The following is a 23,139-nucleotide window of genomic DNA, read 5'->3' as shown; positions in this document are numbered from 1 at the left end:
TGACTTTAGCTAGGAGAACTGGAAAAGGTACACGTGGTAGAGTTGACAGGCCCAGATACACTGTCCCTGGACTTTCTCCTTGTATTTGTGTAACCAAGCTGCAGTTTCCCCATCCTTTCCAACCCTGACTGATGAGGATGGAAGCGTGGCTTGACTTCCTATTACACATTTGCTCGACTTCCTGTTGCACATTCGCTCACAGCAAGAAGTGTGGGTGTCAACATGCTTTGGGGTTACTTGCTAAGAGAAAGGCCTCATCCTATGGAAAGGCTGCTCTGGGTCAGACCAATCCCGATTGAGACCAGGACTGACTAGTGCCTAGGCTTCCCAAATGTCACCCATAGCATATTTTCGAGTAGGATGTTGAGATGGGCTGTTAACTGAGGCTCATGGAATACACAACCAGTTTTCTCGTACCTGTCCACTCTTTCCTCTTTACTTGGTGCTATGGGCTGCCCTGAAAATGCCCTGACAATACCCCTCTTACTTCCTGTCCCCATTCTAAGGTGTCTTAGCTTTTGCTACCCTCCTGTTTCTGTCTCAGGCACTGGAGGATCCCCCCACCCCGTACCCCGCCCTCCACAACACTCTACCTTTTGTTTCCAATAATTTCTACTCCATTTCTCTTGACTCTTTCAAAGAGCCCTGGTTTTCTTCCTCATATACTCTGAGATTGGTTCCTAAGACCAATCCCTCTCCAGTCCCTGGAGTGTACAGGATAAAAGATGTAGGGCTAGGACTGGAGAGATGACTCAGAAGGTAAGAGCACTGGCTTCTCTTCCAGAGGACCCGGGTTTGATTCCCAGCACCGATGGGGTGCCTCACAACCTTTTGTTAACTTCAGTTCCAGGGGATCCATGCCCCCTCTGGCCTCTGTGAGCACTGCAAGAACAGGGTGCACACACATACATGTGTAGACAAAAACCCATACAGGTAATTTAATAATTTTTTTTAAAAAGATACAGGGCTCATTCCTTTGATACTGCTTTCTTTATACCTAGCATGCCACCTGGGGGTGGTATGTCTTGCCTTTCATATTCACATTCACTTGGACATATACATTATTGATTTCACACCCAAAACAATTAGTGAAGCTTCACAGAGGAGGGGATAGGCGATTAAAGAGATTTTAAAAACTCATGCTCACCCTACAAGTAAGCACTGAAATTCTCACCTGAGTCAGCTTGATTCCGGAGCACAGCATTCGCTACCACGGCACACTGCCCGGTGGACAGATGGTGGTTTAAATCAGCTGACACAAGTAAGTCGGTGCACTGCTTACACGATGCTTCAAAACGATTAAGAAAAATGCCTACAGTGCCAACAGGTCATCAACCCGCTCACAGGACCAATCCAGTTCCTCAGCTGGATGTGAGCGGGCCGACTTGCATCAGTCCCTCTTGGAAGGGTTTCAGTATGTACCATGAGGATACCTAGGGGCTGAAGGGATGGCTCCACGGCTACGAGTGGGTACTGCTCTTTCAGGGGACCTGAGTTTGATTCCTAGCCCCCACGCCGGGCAGTACACAACTGCATGTAACTCTAGCTCTAGTAGAATCTATTGCCTCTAGACTCTGTGGGCGTGAGCATTATGTGTGTAAGTGTGTGTGTGTGTGTGTGTGTGTGTGTGTGTGTGTGTGTGTGTGTATGTATGTATGTATGTATGTATATAATTATATATACATATATATAAATAATTAAAAACAACAAATATTAGCAGAAAAGAATATATGTGTAGTCACATGCCCTTGAACACATGTAAGGTCTGAGTTTCTTCAGAGTATGGGTCAAAAATTGAATGTTCCCCCCCTCCCCTGACCTCCTCTCCCTACCTATGCGAGAAAGGGGTTTAAGAATGCCATGACTTGGGTTGGGGATTTAGCTCAGTGGTAAAGCACTTGCCTAGCAAGCGCAAGGCCCTGGGTTCTGTCCTCAGCTCCAGAAAAAAAAAAAAAAAAAAACAGAGAAGAATGCCATGACTAAAGAGTTTATGCAGGGACAATGGCAAACTAAGGCACATGCACAAGGAGTATTGCCTTCAGCAACGTGCATTATTTTTCAGGGCAAGTCATTTATAATCTACGTACTTGCACAAGGACCAACATTTCCCTGACTTTAACTCAGTGTTCAGAAACGGCCCTTGTCCTGCCCTTGCCTCTCCACTGCTTCACCCATAATTTTGATTTGTGTCTTTCAATATTGCTGAGCACTTCTTAATATTATACATGAGCAAGATACCACAGATAATCTTCTGATCCCTACGATATTCAAAACATGTCGCTGGTGTTTTTCCATGTGCATGAGATCATGTGTGTGACCCTTTTTTCTCTGAGCTGTGTCTGCTCTGCTTGGCTCCACTGCCCTCTAGCTCTGAGTGGCACACAGGGAATCATCTGCCGCTGGGAAGGTGTTACGTTATTGATCTTCATGCCCCGTTTTCACTGGCCATTTGGAAACACATTACTCCTGCCATGCAAGGAGAGCTGCAGGCAGGGAAGGGGAAGATCTCAGCTGGGGAGCTCTGGCCCATCCCTTCCTGCAGCCCCATCTCCAGTACATTTTGCTGTCGCTCACTCCCTTCGGTGGTGGACTTTCCTCCTTCGGTCGCGCTCTAAGGCTGAACCACGCAGCTCAGTGCCTCTCCATCTCACCCTTTCTTTTGTTGTCTCTGCCCGCTTTCCTGAGAACCAAGTCCTGCCCGAGACCGACTGCCAGTGGCCACTGGAGTTTACGTCAACCCACACTCTCACAGCACGAGCCACACAGCAGCTCCACTTTTTCTTCTAGGGAATTTGGTGTTTTCTTTTGTATTGCAGAAGTGAGAAAACCCATTAATTTTGAAACAAATGTATGCAAATACATTTATTAATATAGGAAATAGGAAAATCAGTTATTGCTTCCTTTATAAATAATACAGGCTTAAGTTTTAAAGATATTACTTTTGCTAAAATGCGTTAGACAGCTGTGAAAAAAATAACATTTTTCTTTGTGGTAATATCTTTAACCAGATTTGTAGCACTAACAATATTTCCTATGTATATATTATTTTTATTTAATACAGGTAATCTTTTTATTACCAAATCATATTGTTTCTCAGGAGATTACCATCAGCACTTATAAAAGCTGCAGAAGGAAAAATGGGGCCAGGAGAAGACATCAATCTCCCACATGTGAGGCTTAGGCTACAGATTAAATACACAAAGCTCTTAATACATTTCAATGAGTGACTCGTTAGGTGCAGATTTATTTAGATTTCCTCCACTTCATTTCTATTTCCATTTCAATTTGATGGTGGACATGGTCTCCTAATTTTAACACAGAGCAACGTGACCTGGGTGGGGGGCACGTCTTTAAGCTGTGTGTTATGGTTGAGAGCTCTTGGGGACCCCAATGTCTTAGTGTTCCTGTCCCTGTGCAGAAAATGACCTATGGCTCACATGGATCAACACCTCTAGCTCAGGAAATGGACCACCCTGTCCTTGTCTACCAGGCTGCCCAGGGGTGACATGTCTTAAATATGTGGCAGGTCCTTCTCTCCCAGAAAGAGCTGAGTCCTCTTCAACCTCTGGCCCCAACACAGTAGGCCAAGTGTGTACTGGTTCCAGAGATTTCCTTAGGAACTGGAAGGGCAAAGCATGCCCTTTACAGTTGTGATAATGGGTTTGGCCCCAGGCCTGGCATTTGATAGCCTTGGAGAAATCAATTCACCCTGAGTGTCAGTTTTCTGGTCTGGAAAACGGAGGCGTCTCTCCATTCCTGACTTCAGAACTCCTTCCTTGGAGGCTGACTAGATAGAGGGAGACCCACACATGTGGCTGATCATGTCACCCTTTCTCCCACAGGGTGGAAGCTTTGATGTGGCGGATAGAATGTTCCACAGTGTGAAGAGCACGTGGGAGTCTGCCTCCAAGGAGAACATGAGTGACGTCAGGGAGCTGACACCTGAATTCTTCTACCTGCCCGAGTTTTTAACCAACTGTAATGCAGTGGAGTTTGGTGAGTAGAGGTGTGAGAAAGCCTGGTGAGCCTGAGTGTCAGGGAGCTTGGGATTTCTTCTACAGATCTCCAGCGAAACACTGATTCCATCGGTATCTTTGATGGAAAACTCACCAGGCCCCTAACCAGGACCAGTGTATTGGAGGCAAAGTCTCTGCTGAGTGACAGACATTGTTGCAAAAGTGAGGAGGGTTGCTGGGTCCCAGGCTTCCAGGACAGCATCGAGTACCTACCTTGGACAGTGTGGCCTGTTCTCTGAGGATGCAGGGCTCAGTCTGTAGTGAGATAGTAGCCAGTGATCTAGAATGCTTGCTGATGACTTAGGTCTGGCACTGCCTACCCACACTCTTACCTTGGGGTCCAACCAGCCCCACTTCTGCTGTGTCTGACGGCTGGGTGGCACATCCTCTGTCTTGCAGCCCAGGATGCATCAGGCATTCTTCCTGCTTCAGAGGAGACACAAACTTTTACAGAGGCCCCAGGCCAGGGTGGAGGGAATCCTCTGAGAACTGCACATGTGCCAGGAATCTCTCCCGTAAATGTGTGTGAGAGCAACGTGCTGAGGGGATAGATGGTCAGAGCTGGAGCAGGGTGTAAGCAAGCTCTCTAGCCAGGTCAAGAGAAGCCGTGGGTGCTGCAGACAACGCCTGAGGCGGATATTAGCATCTTTCAGGTCCGTCCTTCCTTAGGCTCTCCCTTTTCCTTCAAGTAAGGGTTTGGACCTTGAGTCAGGCCAAGTGAGATCATTTCCCACAAAGCTTCACGTGGTTTCCAGCCCTGGGCATGAGGCCACAGTGCCATGGAGTACTTGAAGCCTTTCCAATCCTGGTCTAGCCAGCCAGTCTGACGTGGGTCCTTGGTGAGTTTGGCACTGTTTGGGTTCTCAGATGCCTTATGACAGGCACTGGGCAGATCTGGACAGACACAAAGGACAATTCCCAGAAGGCATGGTGAGGCCCAGGATAGGAGGTAAGTTGGAGGCTAAGAGAGGCGCTGAGAAGTCTGAGATAGAGTACCCTGCAGAGTTTACCTCTGCCTATGGGTCACAGCTATGTCCTCTGAGGAAGACGTGACAGGCTTGGATGAAGAAATGGCAGAGCAGAGACAGCCAGGTGTCACTGGGAGAACAGGTGACTAGGTAGCACCTACTATCCGCAGGCACTTCAGGCAGGTGTGGCTTGTCCTGAAGACATGTTCCAGGTGAGGAGGGGGGAGTTAAGCTATAAACAAATACAGACGTGAAACTGCCAGGTGCTGAGAAGTCCCGTGAGGACAGCAGTTTGAGAGTGAATTGGAAGGACTTGTGTTATTCCATTCCCCAGGAAGACCCTGGAGCTGAGTCTGGGTGATGAGAAAATGCAGCTAGGCCAGCCTGAAAGCCTGAGACCAGAGAGGAATGCTGTTCGACTTGTGCCATAAGTGCCCTGGAGGGTTCAGGCCCGAGCACTGGAGCATTGCTGAGCACTGGTCATGGCTAGCATTATTTTGTGGGTGCTGTGTGCTTGCTTTTCACGTCTCCTGCCAGCCCTGCAAGGCTTCGTCAGGACCTTCACCCCTACAGATGGAGAAACTGAGTCGCAGAGAGGTCAAGTAGCATGCTCAAAGTTGGCAGCTGGTAGAGAGGGGAGACTTGGGCTGGAAGCCAGGCTCCTCTTCTTATTGTCTTGGGACTAGCCATTAAAAACCCACTGTAACTGGGGCGCCAAGAACTTGGCATGGTGCCCGGCACAGACCTGGGTACTTGCACGCCTGGGTTATCATCACTGGCTTCTCCTGCTGTCTCAGTCCCCAGGCCAAAGGCGTTAGTGGCGAGAAAGATGCATCAGCAGTGGTAACAGTAAGACTGTGTGACTTGGAAATCTAGCTCCAGTGTTGTTGGGGGAAACCAGGAGGAGCTCACGAAGGATGCCAACTGTAGGGCCAAGCAGAGGAAGACTGGGGCTCTGCAGAGAGCCGTGGCAGGAAGCAGTGTGATCTGCTAGGATCCAGCTCGCGTTCCAACATGCAAGGAGCTGGCAGGTGCAGACAACGCAGTTTTAACATCCTTTGCTTTTGAACCTAGCGTGGCCTCACTCATGTCTACTGTTTGCCTTCACACTCAGGCTGCATGCAGGATGGAACAACACTGGGAGACGTGCAGCTCCCTCCCTGGGCTGATGGGGACCCAAGGAAATTCATCAGTCTACACAGACAGGTGAGGCACTCCAGGCTCTCCTGATGTGTATGTGTACTGTAGCATCTCCACGGAGTTTTCTGTCTCGCTGGTAGGCACAAACCTTGAGGCTTTGATGTCTGGAGAAACCTGGTAAGGAACAGCACCAGGGAAGTTTAGGTTCCTGGATGTTTAAAGAATACCAGTTTGCTCCGTGACTGCACTAGGCTGCTGTAATGAGCACCTTAACAGGAAGTGTCATGTCTGATGTTTCCTGGCTGCCCTGGTGGCATGTCAGTGTCCTCATCAGTCTCACCAGTAGTGCCACCTCCTGACCTATGTTCTCAGTATAGCTCAGAGGTGGTTTGGAGACCCCACAGAGCTCTCACCTACCACCGGGTTTTCCAGGAGTGGAGATGACTGAGCCTGCCACCCAGAAACACGAATGAGGATGGAGGCCAGAGACCACCTGGGGGCGCCTGTCTTGGGCCACATTTCTTCTGGGTTAGCTAAAGGAAACAAAAATGTGCTCAGCATCATTAGTCATCAAAGAAACTTATGCAAACCAGAATGAGATGGTGCAACACACCCACAATAATAAAAACTGGGTGTTGTGTGTATTTGTAAGCCCCACGCTAGGAGTGTGGAAACAGAAAGATCCTTGGGGCTCACTGGGGTCTAGCCAGCTCTGCCACTTCCAGGCCTATGAAAATTGTCTTAAAAAAACTTGTCTTAAAAAAAATTAAATGAAAAAAACTTAAGTGGGGGGGAGCACCCACAGAAAGCCACCTGCAGTTGGCCTCTGACCTCTAGCTGCATACACACACACACACACACACACACACACACACACCTATATTCACAGTGGCTTAAATGTAGAGAACAGAGTTTTTAAAAAGCATGAGTTAGGATTTCATGCTCTTTGGGTTTTTATTTCAGGCTCTGGAAAGTGATTTTGTCAGTGGCAACCTCCACCACTGGATAGACCTAATTTTTGGGTATAAGCAGCAGGGGCCAGCTGCTGTAGAGGCTGTGAACACTTTCCATCCCTACTTCTATGGTGACAGAATCGACCTCACCAGCATCAGTGACCCCTTGATCAAGAGCACCATCCTGGGATTCATCAGCAACTTTGGACAGGTACCCAAGCAGGTAGGTACGGCAGGCCACGGCATTCATCTTGCTTTATCAAGAGTGTGGACAGCACAAGCTTGGGAAAGAGAACAAGGATGTTCTGTCCTGTCAGGAGTGAAGGCAGTGAGTGGTAGGAAGGGAGAATCATCCTGAGCCTTCAGAACCAGAACCCTACCTGCTTACCTCCTGAAGAGGTAGGATGATATCATTAACATGGGACAAATGCTTGTGTTCCTCTGTTACATATGTGATACATACTATGACGTTACTATTATTATTATATTTTCTATTGTTTTTCCTAATGAGTTGAGATATTAAGTAGCTGAAAATGCTCTCCTAAGGACCTCCTCAGCAAGGGCAGCTTTTGCCCAGGCGGCTTGGGAGAGAAGAGAATTGGCAACCAGGAGAGCTTGTCCTGTGACTTGGAGAAAATAGCCATCCCTCTCTGAGCCCCAGGCCCTTCATCTATAACATCTGAGGACCCTGCTGACACTCCCGTTCTGCTGGAGGAAGGCCAGCCCTGATAGTGCCCAGAGTAGGGTACAGCTGTGATGCACGTGGTGACGGATCCTTTCTAAAGCATCTACCTCCTAATGACCTGTGTGGTGTGCTTGTATATACCTCCAGATCTTCACTAAACCCCACCCATCCAGGAACACCACAGGGAAACCTCCAGTGCCTGGAAAGGATCCCTCCGCCCCCTCCGGCTTTCCAGGCCACTCACAGTCCTTCCTCCACAACCTGCCAGCACTAAGACCTTCTCAAGTCACAGTCAAAGGTGATTGCCTGGGCTTGCATTGTCTCAGGGTTCTCTCTTAGGGACTGTATTCCTCCAGGACAGTGGTTCTCACCCTTCCTAATGCTCTGACCCTTTAATGTAGTTCCTCATGCTGTGGTGACCCCCCCTACCATAAAATTATTTTCGTTGCTACTTCACAACTGTAATTTTGCTACTGTTAGGAATCGTGATGTAAATATCTGATATGCAGGATGATATCTGATATACAACTTCTGTGAGAGGGTCGTTCAACCCAGCTAAGGGGCTGTAAACCACAGGTTGAGAACCACTGCTCTAGGAGTTCAAGGGCACGGGCTTGGGAAGTAGTGGGTTTTGTAATGGCTGTATCAATGGGTATTGGAGGGTGGTCTCTGTTCTGGTGTCTAGGACTTCTAGGTAAGACCTTAACTTCTAAGACCCACATGTCTGTCTGTCTGCCTGCCTGCCCCCGCCCCCATATACATATACACACACCCATCTCTCTTGCATACATGTACAAACACATTCCATACGCACCCTCACAAAGACAGACAACAGGCTCCTAAACCCCCAGATGCATGTATGCATAGAGTTTGTAGCTAAGGACATGTGTCCTGGGGCAGGTACCTGTGAGTTCCAGGTTCTCACAGCTTCTTAGCTGTGTGAACTGTAGAACTCTGGAAGAGGGTAGTTTTCTCATAACAACTTGCACAGGGAAAGAGAGCGGTATCTGCCACCATGACGGAGGGCAGGTCTCGTGACTGAATACACACTGAACACAGTCTCCTCCGACATTGTGCATACCTGTGCTGGCCGGAAGCTTACTCTGAGAGGGCATCATTATTTCTGCTCCTCCAAGGAGACTTTGTGAGGAGGAAGGGGTAGACTTCCCTGGGACAACAGGCTTGGGATACCAGCTCGTCATCAGCAAGCTGAACATTGAGCTGGATTCCAACTGGAACCAGGAATGGTTTCCAGAGTTTAGCTAGTGAAACTGTGGTAGGAACAAGGCCACATGCCAGGGTCCCTCCAAGGTAGTACAGGAAAGGTAGGTGGACAGTCACCCAAACCCTATGGATTTGGATCATCTGCCCCAACAGACTGTCTGGGCTTCTTCTGGTATCACTGTGTAAGAGTCACTGAAATGTGTGAGTCCCAGTAAGAGGCGCTCAGGAAGGGGTACCTAAGCCAACAGAGCCTGGGTGAGTGGCTCCCGGCCAGGCTGTGTGAGTGGTGGGGGTCCCTATTCTGTAGTGTCTTCTCCCAGTGAAAGGGGGTGCTTTCCTCATTGCATAGAGCGCTATACTCACTGGGGAGCAGATATGTACCTTTTCTCTCTAGGGTCCGAGTCCCCAAAGGGGGCCATTGGCCACATTGTCCCGACCGAGAAGACTATCCTGGCAGTGGAGAAGAACAAAATGCTGCTGCCTCCTCTCTGGAACAGGACCTTCAGCTGGGGCTTTGATGACTTCAGTTGCTGTCTGGGGAACTATGGCTCTGACAAGGTGAGAGCATGTGGTGGTGGTGGTGGGGGGGCGGGGACAGGGACAGGGTTCTGGGGTCTTGACCCTCTCCCAGGTGGACATCAGGCTGGCAGAGCACACTGTCACCTTCACAGCCAACTCTGACTGGTCACGAGGCTACACAAAGGCCATCCAGACGTGTATTCAGTCTGGGCGGGATTTCCTGGGCTCCTCCCACCCCAGGTACTACTCAGATGAGAGCCGCTGCTCAGGTTGAACATTTAGCGTCTTGCAAGAGCAAACTCTCTCTCTTTCTCTGCTTAGTGGTCCCATCCTGTTTGGCCTCCCTGTTGTCTCCGCCCTTTTCACAGACCCCTCCCTACCCAGATCCCCTCCTACCCAACCCGATTATACACAATGAGTCCTCTACAAACCATGTCTCTAGCCTTTCTCATTCTAACCTGGCAATCATCAAAACTAGCCCCTCCCCCCAAGTCCCCTTCCAGTCCTACCACTGTCTCAGACTGAGCTGCACCCCCACGCCCCAACTCGAATGGTTTTCACAGCATCTGAATAGCTGTGCAGGGAGGGGTCTGCAGGTCTCTCCCAACTGGCTGGAGTAGGAGCCCCTCCTTGGGGGCAGGTCTAGGATGGCCTAGGTTTAGTCACCTGAGCTTGGCTGTGGAACCTAGAACATGGCCCCCATTCCCCGGGCACCCTAGGTTCACCTGTGCACTCCTTATTTCTCTGACCTGGTTTCTCAGTGTCGGCTGGTCCTATGTCAGCCTTCATTCTCCGTCTCTCACAGATCCTGATGACATTTGAGAATCTCGCTGCCTGGGGCCCCTGTCTGTGCGCTGTGTGCCCATCCCCTACAATGATTGTCACCTCTGGAACCAGCGCAGTGGTGTGTGTGTGGGAGCTCAGCCTGGTCAAAGGTCGCCCGAGAGGCTTGCACCTCCGGCAGGTACGTGCCTCTCATAGGTGTGATGTCTCTGGCAGCCATGGTGCCAAAGCACAACCAAGCTCCCTGGTAGGTAAAAGTGTTGTCTCTCTCTAGAGCATGGGACCCAGGAGCAGAAGGCAGTCCGCAGCTGCCATTTGGGAATCGTTTCAATCCCTGGGTAGATCTGATGAGCAGACAGAGCAGGCACCTCCCTGGAGGCCCAACTGTATGTAGTGCAGGATCCTGAGGACACATACAGCTGCTTCCATGTTGCTCAGGGCCAGGAAAGTGAGTCTCCTGGGCCAGGTGATGCTTTAGGGCATTTGCCCTGGCTGCCCCCACACACAGCATGTTCACAAGTATCACCCCACTCTACCTTCTAACAGCCCTGGGAAAGGAGGACCATTATCTTCCCTTCAGTCTTGGTTAAAAATAAACAAGTTACAAGGAAGAAGCGGCTCCTCCCAGTGCGTAGATCTGGAAAAGGGAACCTTTTCAGACAGGAGGCGATGTGAGCAGAGGGAGAACCCACAGCAGGCTGGGAACAGAGACCTCCAGCTACTCGTCAAAGGGGGTCTGCCCTTGACCTGTATTCTTAGAGGTCATTATGAAATAGGTTCAAAACAGTTCCAAAAGTATTTATTTTTAAAGATGTGAAACATTAAAGACAAATTTAAATTCACTTTAAAAATAGGAAATTCTCTGCTTCCTCTATAGAAATTTTTCATTTTTGCATAGTACCAACCCCTATATGCATATTTATACCTTTCTCAGTCGTATATGGATATTTTTGTTCCATTTTCAGTCAGCTTATCAAATTGTTTTCATTTTTCTACAGCCTGTATAATTTGCATTTCAATTGTTCCAGATGATTCCATTTCCATAAAATTACATTTCAATTGTTATGTCAGTATACCACGGTTTAATAAACCATTTCTTCTAAAACTAGACAATTAGGTTATTTCCAACTTTTAACCATTTTCAACAGTGCCACAGAAAACATGTTATATATATGCTGTTTGCTTCTGACTAATTGTTTCCTTGTGATGTATTTTGAGGAGAATGACTGAGCAATGACACAAAGTTTTCCAGAATTATTCTGTAAGCTCTCCAATGCCATCAACAGTTTATTGAGACTAGCCACCTGACTGCAACCACCACCATGGAGAATTATTTTGAGAGGTTTTATTTTATTGTGTTGTATTTATATTTTGTTACTTAGATCTAAGATGATAAAACAAAGTTATTTTAACTGGCATGCATTTTGCAAAAAAAGAAATAAAGAAAAAGAAAAGAAAAGAAAGAGCCCATTCAATACACCTTTAGAACTGCTGGGCTCTGTCTCACTCTCCTGGCCTTCCCAGACTGCAGGGCGCTGGGTGCCTCCTGATGCTGCAGTTTCTGGGGCGATGGATGACAGCAAATCGTGTCTATATATGCAGTGCCATACCCTGCCATGCACACTGGCCTCTCTGCACAGCACAGGCCAGCTTGGTTCCACAATGCAGCCTGTGTTGCCGCTCAGGCTCACAGCTATCCTCTCTGAAGCCCAAACCCTCCGTTGGGGTCCCTTTGTGTCTTTTGGAGGTGTTATATCATCTGTGGTCAGAATTTAATCATCAGACTCAGGTCATTCTGGAAGACTGGAGAATTCCTATCAAATCTCTTCCTTCCTCTGTTTATTTCCATGCTCTTGAGACAACACACATCTTCCTCAGTGGGTTATGTCCAGAGATTTGCCACCACCATCTGGTTGATGTCACATTAGGCTCCATTGAGGACACAATTTTTAATAGCTATGGTCAGGCAATATGACAGCTTTGAAAAATGATGACCCCAGTGAGTGAGCAGTTTGTCTCTGCCAGGACTGGGGCTCTAGCCATTGTCGAGTCAGGCCAGTCCCTTTCAGGATGCCGCCTCTGCACTCTTGGCTGGTTCCAAGGAATGCCAGGCATATCCACACAGAGAACCACCTCAGGCTTTCTGGGTACCCTCTGGGCTGCTTAGGGTGGGATCCTCACCGTAGCCAGGGGCAATGCGCCCAGAAGGAACTTGGCCCCCTAAGCTGTCTGGAAAGAGCTGTCTCCACAGCCTATGAATCAAGACTGAAGGCCGAGAGCAAGTGGTTCAAACCTGAAGGCTAAGCGCAAGTCCCCCAAGACACCACAGGACGTGCACTCATACCCAGAGGTCTGAAAAAGTCACATTTTATGTCAGCGAGATAATTCAGCGGATCAAGCCTGTCAGCCTGAGTTTGATCCATATCTTTAGTCAGACCCAGTGGCTCATGCTGATAATTCTAGCACTGAAATCCCAGTTTAGACTGGAGATTTGTGAGTTCAAGATTGGCCTTGGCTATATTGCCAATAGCCCTTTCTCGATACAAAACAACAAAAGGTTGAGCATTGTTTTAGATTGTTATTTTTTTTATTTTTCTCTCATATATTACACCCCAACTGCAGTTTCCCCTCTCTCCACTACTCCCAGCCCCTCCCCTGTACCCCTCTTCTCCCCTAGATCCACTCCTAGGCAACCCAATAGGAGGAAAAGGGTCCCAAGAGCAGGCAAAAGAGTCAGAGACACCCCCACTCCCACTGTTAGGGGTCCCACAAAACATCAAGCTAACAATCACAGCATGTATGCAGAGGACCTAGTGCAGCCCCATGCAGGCTCCATGATTGCCCCTGCAGTCTCTGTGAGTCTCCAAGAGCCCTGCTTAGTTGTTTCTGTGGCCTGTGTTCTTGTGTTGTCCTGCAGTCTTCCCAGTCTGGTTCAAGGACTGCTTTGTTTCTGAGTCTCCCACAGTGCAGTACACCTCCAACTTGAGTATGTATGAGATTTCTTGCATGGGAGGGAATGCAGATTCCAGGGCTCCATCACGAGAGTTTCTGATTTAGAAGACCGGGGGTATATCCAATATCCACTAAGATCCCAGATTTGATGAGGCTGCTGGTCTGGGCCTTTGCTGTTTGAAACCTTTGCGTACTAACGTGCTAGGGGCTGCTTCAGATTCAAGAAGAATACAGAGAGGGACAAAGCATAAGGACACTCTGGGCTGGATTACTACAAAGGGACTGTCGCTTCTCAGACCTCACGTCCTAGAAGTGGATGCCACCAAGAGGCCAACACACATGTGTGGTGCTGGTTGCTTCTTACTCTTTTGGGGGGCCTGCCACCCAGCTCCCAGATAAATCACACACGGAGGCTTATTCTTAATTATGAAGGCCTGGTCATAGCTTGGCTTAGTTTTTAGCCAGCTTCCCTTAACTTAAATTATTCCATCTACCTTTTGCCTCCGGACTTTTCCCATTCTCTTACTTCTGTAAATCTTATTCTTACTCTGTGGCTTGCTGTGTAGCTGGGTGGCTGGCCCATGGAGTCCTTCTTCTCTGGTTCCTAGCTCTCCTCTTCTCTCCTCCCAGATTTATATATATACAGATCTTTATTAGACCATCAGTGTTTTATACAGGCACAGTAACACAGCTTCAGAGTCAAACAAATACAACGTAATCAAAAGTAACACACCTTAATATTCCACTACACACATGCACTCCCCCCTGCCCCCACACATAGACACACTTGTCTGTAAAATCACTGACTCACTCTGAATCTGTTTCCTCATCTGGGGCCCAGAAGGCAGCCCACTAACAGCTGTGTGTGTCTCTCTCCTCACCTCTGGTCATGCCTCCTGTTCCTAGGCCTTATATGGACACACCCAGGCTGTCACATGCCTGGCAGCCTCAGTCACCTTCAGCCTCCTGGTGAGTGGCTCCCAGGATCGCACTTGTACCCTCTGGGACCTGGACCACCTCTCTCGAGTAGCCTGCCTGCCTGTCCACCGGGAAGGGATCTCAGCTGTTGCCATCAGTGATGTTTCGGTGAGACCTTCTTCACTTCTCCGTGTCTGGGTTCACTCGCCATGTCCTTGATCCTGCACTATAGTATGTTGGACAGTGCCACAAGAGAAAACCCAGGGACAGACATACACTTGTCACTCCCAAATGTGGATCAGGCCCCATGTGTGCCAACCATCCCTTGCCAATGGAAGGTAGAGCACTAGGAGGGGTTTGCTCTGGTGTAGGTACAGCAAGGTTGAACAGGAAGATCTGCCCATGCCAGAGCAAGGCTCAAGATGTAAACAAATCTTTTAGGAGACATTAGGGCAACCTCTCCCTGAAGGTTACTTCTGAAAGGGTGTTGCAAAGTTTTATGAACTGCTTGCTCCTCGTTGGCACCCCTGTATGCTGTCCTCCACTAGATGAAATCCAAAATTTCTTCATGGAGGCAGTGCTAGACCGCCAATCAAAGGCCCCTTATCCAGAGAAACAGGGTCAACCTTCAGGCTATGTCTTCTACAGCAGTCAAGATGTGGTTAGGAACCAGGACCTTGGAGGAGCCCACCAAAGCCTGGGTCAGTATCCTAAAGCACAGATTTATTTTGGCCCCATTTCAGAAGTTTCAGTCTGTGCTCATCTGGCTCCATTGCTTGGGGCCTGAGTTGAGAAGGGGCACTTAAAATGGGCATAGTGGAGCAGAGTTGCTCATGGCACGGCATCCAGGAAATAGAGTGCCCAGAAAGGGCACAGACAAGATATACCCTTAAAAGGTATGCCCCCAGTGGCCCGTTTCTTCCAACCTGGAAAAACCTAGTTTCTACCACATCTCAACAAGACCATCAAACTATGAATGTGTAAGTGGGTTCATGAGATTGGAAGCCTTGAGAGAAGATGCAAAGTTGAGGTACTGCGGTGCACAAACTGGGTGACCAAGCATGTGCTGTGGACGCTGCTGTTGAATCTTGCCTAGAATAAAGCCAGCTCTCATTGCTGTAGGGAACCATTGTCTCCTGTGCCGGAGCTCATTTATCCCTGTGGGATGTCAATGGACAGCCCCTGGCCAGTATTACCACAGCCTGGGGCCCAGAAGGAACCATAACATGCTGCTGCATAGTAGAGGGGCCAGCGTGGGATGTGAACCACGTCATCATCACAGGGAGTCAGGATGGCATGGTTCGGGTAAGTGTGTTTTGGGCAGAATGAGTACACAGGATGATAATTGTGTTTATCTCATTTTTTCACTGCCTCCATGGGTCAAGTACTGCATATGGAATTTGAAAATATTCCATACTAGATATCTACAGCAAATCAAGGGAAAGGTGGTGTTTTTTCATGGCCAAGAGAAAGTGAGAGACAAGGAGAAAGAATATGGTATTGCACATACATATACATATATATGAAGGTATGAATGATGAATGGCCAAGTTCAGTAGTTTATAGCACAATACTGAAAAAAAATGTATAAAATGAATCAACCCAACCTGCTAACCCATTCATCCACCCACAATCTGTCTACCACATTACTGATTATCTCTCTACTCATTGGCTCACTCATCCATTATTCATCCAAGCTTTTGTTCATCTTTCTATTCATCCACTAGTCCATCCATCCAGCTATCCAACCATCCATCTATCCGTCTACCCACTTACTCAACTCTGAATGTCATGCTGTCAAGGAGTTCCCATAAACCACTGCTGGCCCTTTTCATTGGGACACTCAGTTTTTAGAAGAGAAGAAAATGTAAAATGCTATGCATGCAGTATGGGTCAGGGTTAAGGTCATCAAGAGTGCCATGAGTTTTAGAAAGGAGTTTCAGGAAGCCAAAAAGAGACAAAACATTGAAGTCAGGGGATGAGATTGGAAGAACAAGGCTCAGGTTGGTTTTTATGAGACTGGCAGGGAGGATGAAAGAATGGGTGAAGAATGCTCACCCACAACACTGACCTGTGAGAACATGGTGCTTCTGGAGGAGAGATGGAGTGATGCAGTAAGGCTCCAGTGAAGAGTGTATTTCCCTCTGGCAGACATACCTCAGGAGAGGTGGCATTTTAGCTGAGTTCTAAGGATGAGGAACATCTGGTATATGTGGAGGCCAGTATGAAAGACAAGAGATGAGCCGGAAGAGAGAGATGCCCCCAGGAAGATCTCCTACAGTATTCTCAGTGAGGGGCATGTGACCTGTGTCCTTAGCTAGCCAGGGCATGAAAGGTCATAAAGACACAGGGTTAGTGGGTATGATCTGAACCCAGATGAGAAAGAGGAACTGGGGTGACTGAGCCGAGAGTCTGCCTTCTCCGAGTCTGTTGCAGGCATGTGTAGGAGTGACTGCCCACTCAGCCTTCATTCACTCAGTGACTGAGCTCCGGGGGCCTCCCAGCCCCGCTGTGTGAGGTGCAGGGGAGTGCACAGACACATTTGAACGGTTGCTGGCTCTGCCTTCAAAGGATGGAAAGTCCAGACCGGGCAGGGGAGAAGCCATGGGCTCTCACGCTCTAGGTTTAGGATCAAATAGGCAGTGGAGTGTAAGGTTAGATAAGTCAGGGGAGGAGCTGGGGATGTGGATCAATGCCTTAAATACGTGCCTGAGCATGAAGACCTGAATTCAGATCTCCAGCGCCCATGCAAAAGCTAGGTTTAAAATAAAAAGTGGTTTGTGTGTGAAATCCAGGCATTAGGCAGTGATGACAGGGGCTTGGTAATTCTCCAGCCTAGCTGAAATGGTAAATTCTTTAGTGAGAAATCCTGTTTCAAAACATAGGAAGGAGAATGAAAATTAGACACCCGAAATTGACGTCTGACCTCCACATGCTTATACATGGATGCGTGTGCCTTCACACATGCATGCATGCTCTCTCTGTCTCTCTCTGTCTCTGTCTCTCTCTGTCTGTCTGTCTCTGTCTCTCTCTCTCTGTGTCTCTCTCTCTGTCTCTCTCTCTGTGTCTCTCTGTCTTTCTCTGTCTCTCTCTGTCTCTCTGTTTCTCTCTCTCTCTCTCTCTCTCTCTCTCTCTCTCTCTCTCTCTCTCACACACACACACACACACACACACACACACACACACACACACAACTGATAAAGGGTTGTAGAAACGGGGAGGAGAAGATCCACTTCAGAGAGTCGGGGAAGCGAGTGAAACCACCTGAACTGCAGCTGTTAGAGGCTAAACCACCACAGGGGGAGCTGAAGCCTAAATAACCATTTTCCTGACACTAAGACCAGAAGTGAATGCTCAGACATATCCCCATCCTAAGTGTGAGGGGATAGGGAATGGCCACCCTGACCCCGAAGGCAGGATAATTCTACCGGGCCATGACATTTTCTCTTTTCTGGACAGATTTGGAAGACAGAAGACGTGAAGATGTCTGTTCCCAAGAAGGCAGTGTCAGAGGAGCCCTCCACTGAGCCTCTCAGCCCCAGAGGTACCTGCTTGAAGAGCGTAACTCACATTGCCCCCCTGTAGTCCTCTCTCCCTGCCTTGACACCAGGGCTGCAGCCCCACCCAGAGCTTAGGGAAGCCAGAGAAATTCTGGAAAGTGCTGCCAGGATGGGGACTCTATTCATTGCTTTCCATTCTGTGATCCCATATCTGACAGATACAGCTCAGGGGTGCGAAGGTTGACTTTGGCTGATGACATTTCAGCCCATCACTGGGGAGAAAGCGTGGTGTCAGGAGTGACACCACCTGTGACAGCAAAGTGTGACATGGCAGGTGTTCCTATGCAGCAGAGCAGGGACAGAGCACTAGGCCAGGACCAGCACTGGGTATGACACTGACAGGTGCATCCCTCATGACATGTTCCCGCCGAACAGATCCCACCCCTTACAGGCTCCATAGCCTTCAAAACAGTGCTGTAGGCTGCAGTCACAGCATTCTAAACATGAACCCGGGGGACAGTTCAGATCCAGACAATGGCACGGGGGCATCACAGAATATTTTGTGTCCTACAAGTATCTGGTGGACCATGAAGCTGTATGAGAAGCTCTGGTGAGCCCTCCATTGGACTCTGGTACTCACTAGACCAGTAGACAATGATATATATGGTGGGTGTTGGGGCCCCGGGGCTTCAGGGGTACATATGTCCCCATGTTCTTCTTTGATGCTCTCTGATGGTCCTGGAAAGCCAGAGTTCACAGCCCAGGACCTGGATGTAGCTGATTAGCAGCCTGTAAACAGAAGAGAGGGGCCACTCTCCCAGGGCGGAGGAGGTAGATCTCTTGCCCCTCCGATGCCCCATTAGCCCTCATTATGTCCCCTTCCAGTTCAGCCAGGGGCTTACTACAAATGTACTGCCCCATCCTGGGACTCAGCCCAAGCCACTGAAAAAGCTCAGAGTTGCTGGGCTGGCAATGTCACATACATTCCTGGGTGATATGCACAAACACAAGAGGACCACTGTCTGGGGGCAAAGCCTTCTCATTGTGGCAGGTAAGAGGGAAAGGCAAAACCCTTCTGCCGTCCCCACCACCAAAGCTATCAACAGGGCTAAACTGTCAGAGAGCATGATACACTCTAACAAAAACGCTTCTCATGCACGCCGCCCCCCCCCCCCCCCCCCCCCCGTCTCACTGCAGTCCTGCAGGAGATTTTAGCAAGGTGCCCATCTTAGAGACAGGGAAACCGAGACACAGAGAGGCTCAGTGACTTGCCTGAGGTTATCCCGAAAGCTTGCCAGTGTTCTCACTTCTGCCACTGCAGCAGCCAGTCATCCTGACCTCAAATGCAATCACACCATCCATCACCATACTTGGAGAGTTCCCCAGTCTGTCTGCCAAGTACTCCTGTTAGCTCCCAGACCAGTGACCGTCCACAAGAGAGGACTTTCTTCAACCCCACAGGGCTACCTTGGCCATATAGTGGCCATTTTCAATTAGTTTACCTCTATTCCTGATTCACTCAGACTCCCATTTGTGAGTTCTTCTGCAAGCACACGCAGACATTTGCTGGGGATCCTCTATACCCTACATTCTATCTACACTGAAAATCCCTTCCTTCAGCATTTCTGGGGATTTGTCAATAATCTCAATTGAGTCAGAGCATAAGCATCACAAAACCAAGAGCCGTGTCCAGTTCAATGTCCTAGTTCCTCCAGGTGATTGGAGACCATGAGGAGTCAGTCCATCTCAGTGTGAGAGAGATGCACATGGCTGTGTGCTCCTTGGAGCTCTGTGCTTCTCTGGAGAGCAGCAACCACACTCCCTCCCCTACTTCTGCCCCACGGGAGGATACAGCTCAGGGATCCTTTTCCCTTGGCTATTTATGAAGCATGTCTCATGTACACGTGTATGACATTGAAAGTCATATGGGTCTCAGGATCAGCTGCTCCTTCACAACCAAAGATGTGAGTTCAGCTCCTGACCCACAGATCCTCAGTATAGGGCAGAGGATCCCCAGTTTCTGTTCAGCACCAATAGTAGTGGCCACACAGTCGGAGGAACAGGAAGAGGACCGAGCTGTAGACCCAACTCCATCCCCACAGCTAGTGTGGCCCTGTTGCTTTTCTGCTAGCTGAGAATATTTCCCATGATTCCAATCATGTAGGGTGCTGGGGACAGAGACATAATAGACACAAATATACTCCACAGAGTTTATTCCTCACACTTCTAAAAAACTCTCCTCTTGGAATATAGATGATGGCATTGGGGAAATTACCAGATGGTTTCCTGCTGTCTGGGGGTTCCAGGATCCACATTATTCCCCTGTTATCTGTCCTGACCTGAGGTCACAGCTGCCCTGCAGAACTCACAGTCAGGATCAGGGTTACAAGGAGGATGAAATGACAAGGTGGTGCACACACAGTTAAAATAAATCGCATTGAGCCTCTGTTAAAGTCAACGAATTTGAGAACAAATCTGTGAGCACAGCCCACTGGAGGTCTCCAAGAAGGAAGCATGATGCCCTCATCATACTGCTCAAAGCTGTTTTCTTGGAAAGAGATCAGAATTAAGTAGGACACATGAGTATTTGCATATGTGTCCTATTGGTGTGTATGTTATAACACCCCCTCAAATGTCTTAAAGGGCAAGAAAGGAAATCTGCAAACATTGAGGATATGCATTTCGGGCAGCTGTAATCTAATTTCTGCCTGGAACTCGTTTATTCATCATTTGTGGGAAGAGTTGGACCACCAGAGCATGATTTGCTTCAGGAAGCAGCTCCTAGATTTGGACTCAGGGAAAGCGTGATGTTTGGACTTGTGCTCGGATTTCCGAGTGTCTGTCTCTGTCTATGAGCAGTGCTCTCCACTCATAGCCTCATGTATTCCCTGGTGCATTGAACCTTCTGCACCTATAAGTGGCCACTTCAGCACTGCTGGGGGCGTGGGGCTGTGCAGCAGCGTTCGGGTCCTGAGACAGGGACGTGCCCACCCGCTGTTTCTCCATCTCACCCTTCACATTGAAGGAATGACTGTCTGTCTCCAAATGTAGTCATTAGAATGAGTGAAGTAACAATCATTGAGTTATATTTTTTTTGAGAAAATTCTCTCAGCATTTAATTATTGGTTGGGCGTGAGAGGATTTAGCTAAGTTGATAATGCAGACTTTATGTAATTTATTTTTACTAAGCAATTACAGGCTGCATTACACCCTGGCAGCAAGGTATTGTGGGGCATCTTATTAAGCATAAAGCCAGTAAACACTGATGAACAATTTTGCTGAACTAGGCATGCAATTTAGAAAGCAATAATACACAAATCCAATTTGGTACACAATGGATACCGCGGCACGTCAGCACATGTAACTATCACAGCCTGCAAATTAAATTGGGACGGCCCTTTTTGCAACAGCACAGGCCAAGATTAAATATATTTTCCCCCTCAATTTAACAAGTTGCTGACCACAAATATAAATGTTTGTATCTGTGTGGTCCTATGTATGGGTGCACACGGGCTTGTGCATGAAGCCACTGGATGCGCTAACTTTTCTCTCTCATGCTTTCCACAGGGCACAAGTGGGCCAAGAACCTTGCCCTGAGCCGAGAGCTGGATGTCAGTGTTGCTTTGAGCGGCAAGCCTAGCAAAGCAAACCTTGCTGTGACGGCTCTGGCCCTAACTAGGTAAGAGTAGCCTGCTTTCTCCAGGACTCCAGCAGAGGGCGCTACAGCCAACTTTGGTAAATTCCACCATTTCCAGCCGGGTTTAGGGTATCAGACTCAGGAAGGTCACATCACTACAGCCACCCAAGCGAACCCATCTTGTTGTGATCCCCATGCACTATTGATCTCTACCTCATGAATATGCATAGATTCATGAGGAAATGCAAATGGCAGAGAAGGATATTTTGTAGTTTCGTCTCCAAAGGGTCCTTTTGTCCTAATCCCACTAGTGACTGCAACTTGCTAATGATGGTCTTCGCACATGAACGGGAAATGCCTTTTGAAGTCCCTTAGCCAATGAAGAGCAGTCTCAAAGATGACACTGGGTTCTCATTATTTTAGTTGTCATGGTGACCCAGTTAACCCTTCTAGGGAGCTGTAGTCTCAAGAGCAGCTGGTTTCCCACCATTCTTTCCTCTCTCACTGGCCTATAGTAGGCCCCTGAAGTCCCTGGTGTGGGGAGTGCAGTGTTCTGATGCCAGGCTGGCCTGTGTGAGATGGCATGGGTGTGGGGCTGGAAAAGAGTAGACCTGAGCTCTTTCTTCACTGGACCACATGCCAATCCTCTGCCAGGATGACGTCTGCGTCCCTCCTGGGCAAGCTGCTCTCCTAGAGCTACAGCTGGAGAGATGGAGGGGGACCTCAGCCAGCTCCTCAGAACCTCAGCTCTCCCACCCCGCCCCATGCTTCAGGATCTGTGACAGTCCCCTCTCAAAGCTCCCACCCCCATCCTCAGGTCCGCACAGAGTCAGAGGGGACAGGACAGGGGCCGTTTCACCGTGTCCTGGATACAGCCCCCACATGCTGTGCTCTCCTGAGTTCTAGCTGGGGTGTGTGGGTCTCATGAGATGACCTCCAGTGCTCTTACCTTTTCTTTTTCTTCTCAAGAAACCAGACCAAGCTCTTGGTTGGCGACGAGAAGGGGAGAATCTTCTGCTGGTCAGCGGATGGGTAGGAGGAGACAAGTGCGGAGGCCCCGCCATTGCAGCTGGGTGTCCCGGGATCTGCAGCAACAGGCTGCAGGCATCGAGGTGATGCGCAGCCCGGGCTCTATACCCAGAGCAAGCTTCTGGGGGCTCTCCTCCCCACAGTTCTCAAGGAATCCCCGATGTTTGCACTGTGTACCCCAAACATCTCTATGGTCCACACGACTTCATATAAAGGATTCTGGTAGACATTTACGCTGGAAACTGACCTGCTAGTGATAAGTTGCATAGAAAATTTACATGTGACTCATCTTACCAAGGGTTATCATACTGGAAACAAAAAGGAAGGGGTATTGGTTCATGGAACTCACCCTGTTGTCTTTATTTTATTAAAACACCATTTCTAAATGGAAGGCTGCTTAAGTATTTCCTTGCCCAGTTTTGTCTGAATTCTTACAAGTCAGCAGGGCCACAGGGAATGGGTGGCATTGCTGAGCAGACTGGTACTCACCGAAGGGACACACACACACACACACACACACACACACACACACACACACACGACTGCCACACGTGACTGGTACTGACATCAGATAGGGCAATACACCAGGCCTGGTCATCCCTACCCCAACTTTACAGTAAAAGCGTGTAGTGGTTCCCAGCCAGGCGCCAGCTTGACCCTCTGTCCATTCCTTCCTGTTGATCAAATATCCCCATCCCTCACACTGATTTTGAGCTGTTGCACATCTTGGAGAAGTATTTAATGGACTAAAACTCAAGTGACTGGGCCAGGTGGTGGTGGTACATGTCTTTAATCCCAGCACTTGGGAGACAGAGG

The 23,139-nt window shown here is 48.7% G+C and overlaps 1 protein-coding gene across 1 annotated transcript in view; it reads left to right on the top strand.

Annotated features, from left to right (window-relative positions):
* The window catches only part of Wdfy4 (WDFY family member 4), a 249,625-nt gene extending 226,911 nt beyond the window's left edge, over positions 1 to 22,714 (top strand). The window contains exons 52-62 of the mRNA XM_052733905.1: positions 3,843 to 3,996; positions 6,099 to 6,190; positions 7,088 to 7,300; positions 7,910 to 8,060; positions 9,360 to 9,544; positions 10,311 to 10,469; positions 14,147 to 14,326; positions 15,281 to 15,463; positions 17,617 to 17,701; positions 21,225 to 21,336; positions 22,264 to 22,714. Coding sequence (XP_052589865.1) covers positions 3,843 to 3,996; positions 6,099 to 6,190; positions 7,088 to 7,300; positions 7,910 to 8,060; positions 9,360 to 9,544; positions 10,311 to 10,469; positions 14,147 to 14,326; positions 15,281 to 15,463; positions 17,617 to 17,701; positions 21,225 to 21,336; positions 22,264 to 22,330 — 1,581 coding nt within the window. The 3' untranslated portion in view covers positions 22,331 to 22,714. The remainder of the gene's footprint in view (positions 1 to 3,842; positions 3,997 to 6,098; positions 6,191 to 7,087; positions 7,301 to 7,909; positions 8,061 to 9,359; positions 9,545 to 10,310; positions 10,470 to 14,146; positions 14,327 to 15,280; positions 15,464 to 17,616; positions 17,702 to 21,224; positions 21,337 to 22,263) is intronic.
* Positions 22,715 to 23,139: the final 425 nt, after the last annotated feature.

This window comes from Peromyscus californicus, unplaced genomic scaffold, assembly GCF_007827085.1.
Source record: "Peromyscus californicus insignis strain IS unplaced genomic scaffold, ASM782708v3 Scaffold_12__1_contigs__length_115047231, whole genome shotgun sequence".
Classification (NCBI taxonomy): Eukaryota; Metazoa; Chordata; class Mammalia; order Rodentia; family Cricetidae; genus Peromyscus; species Peromyscus californicus.
Note: the sequence above shows the minus strand (reverse complement) of the source record. Positions and strands in the feature narration are given on the sequence as shown.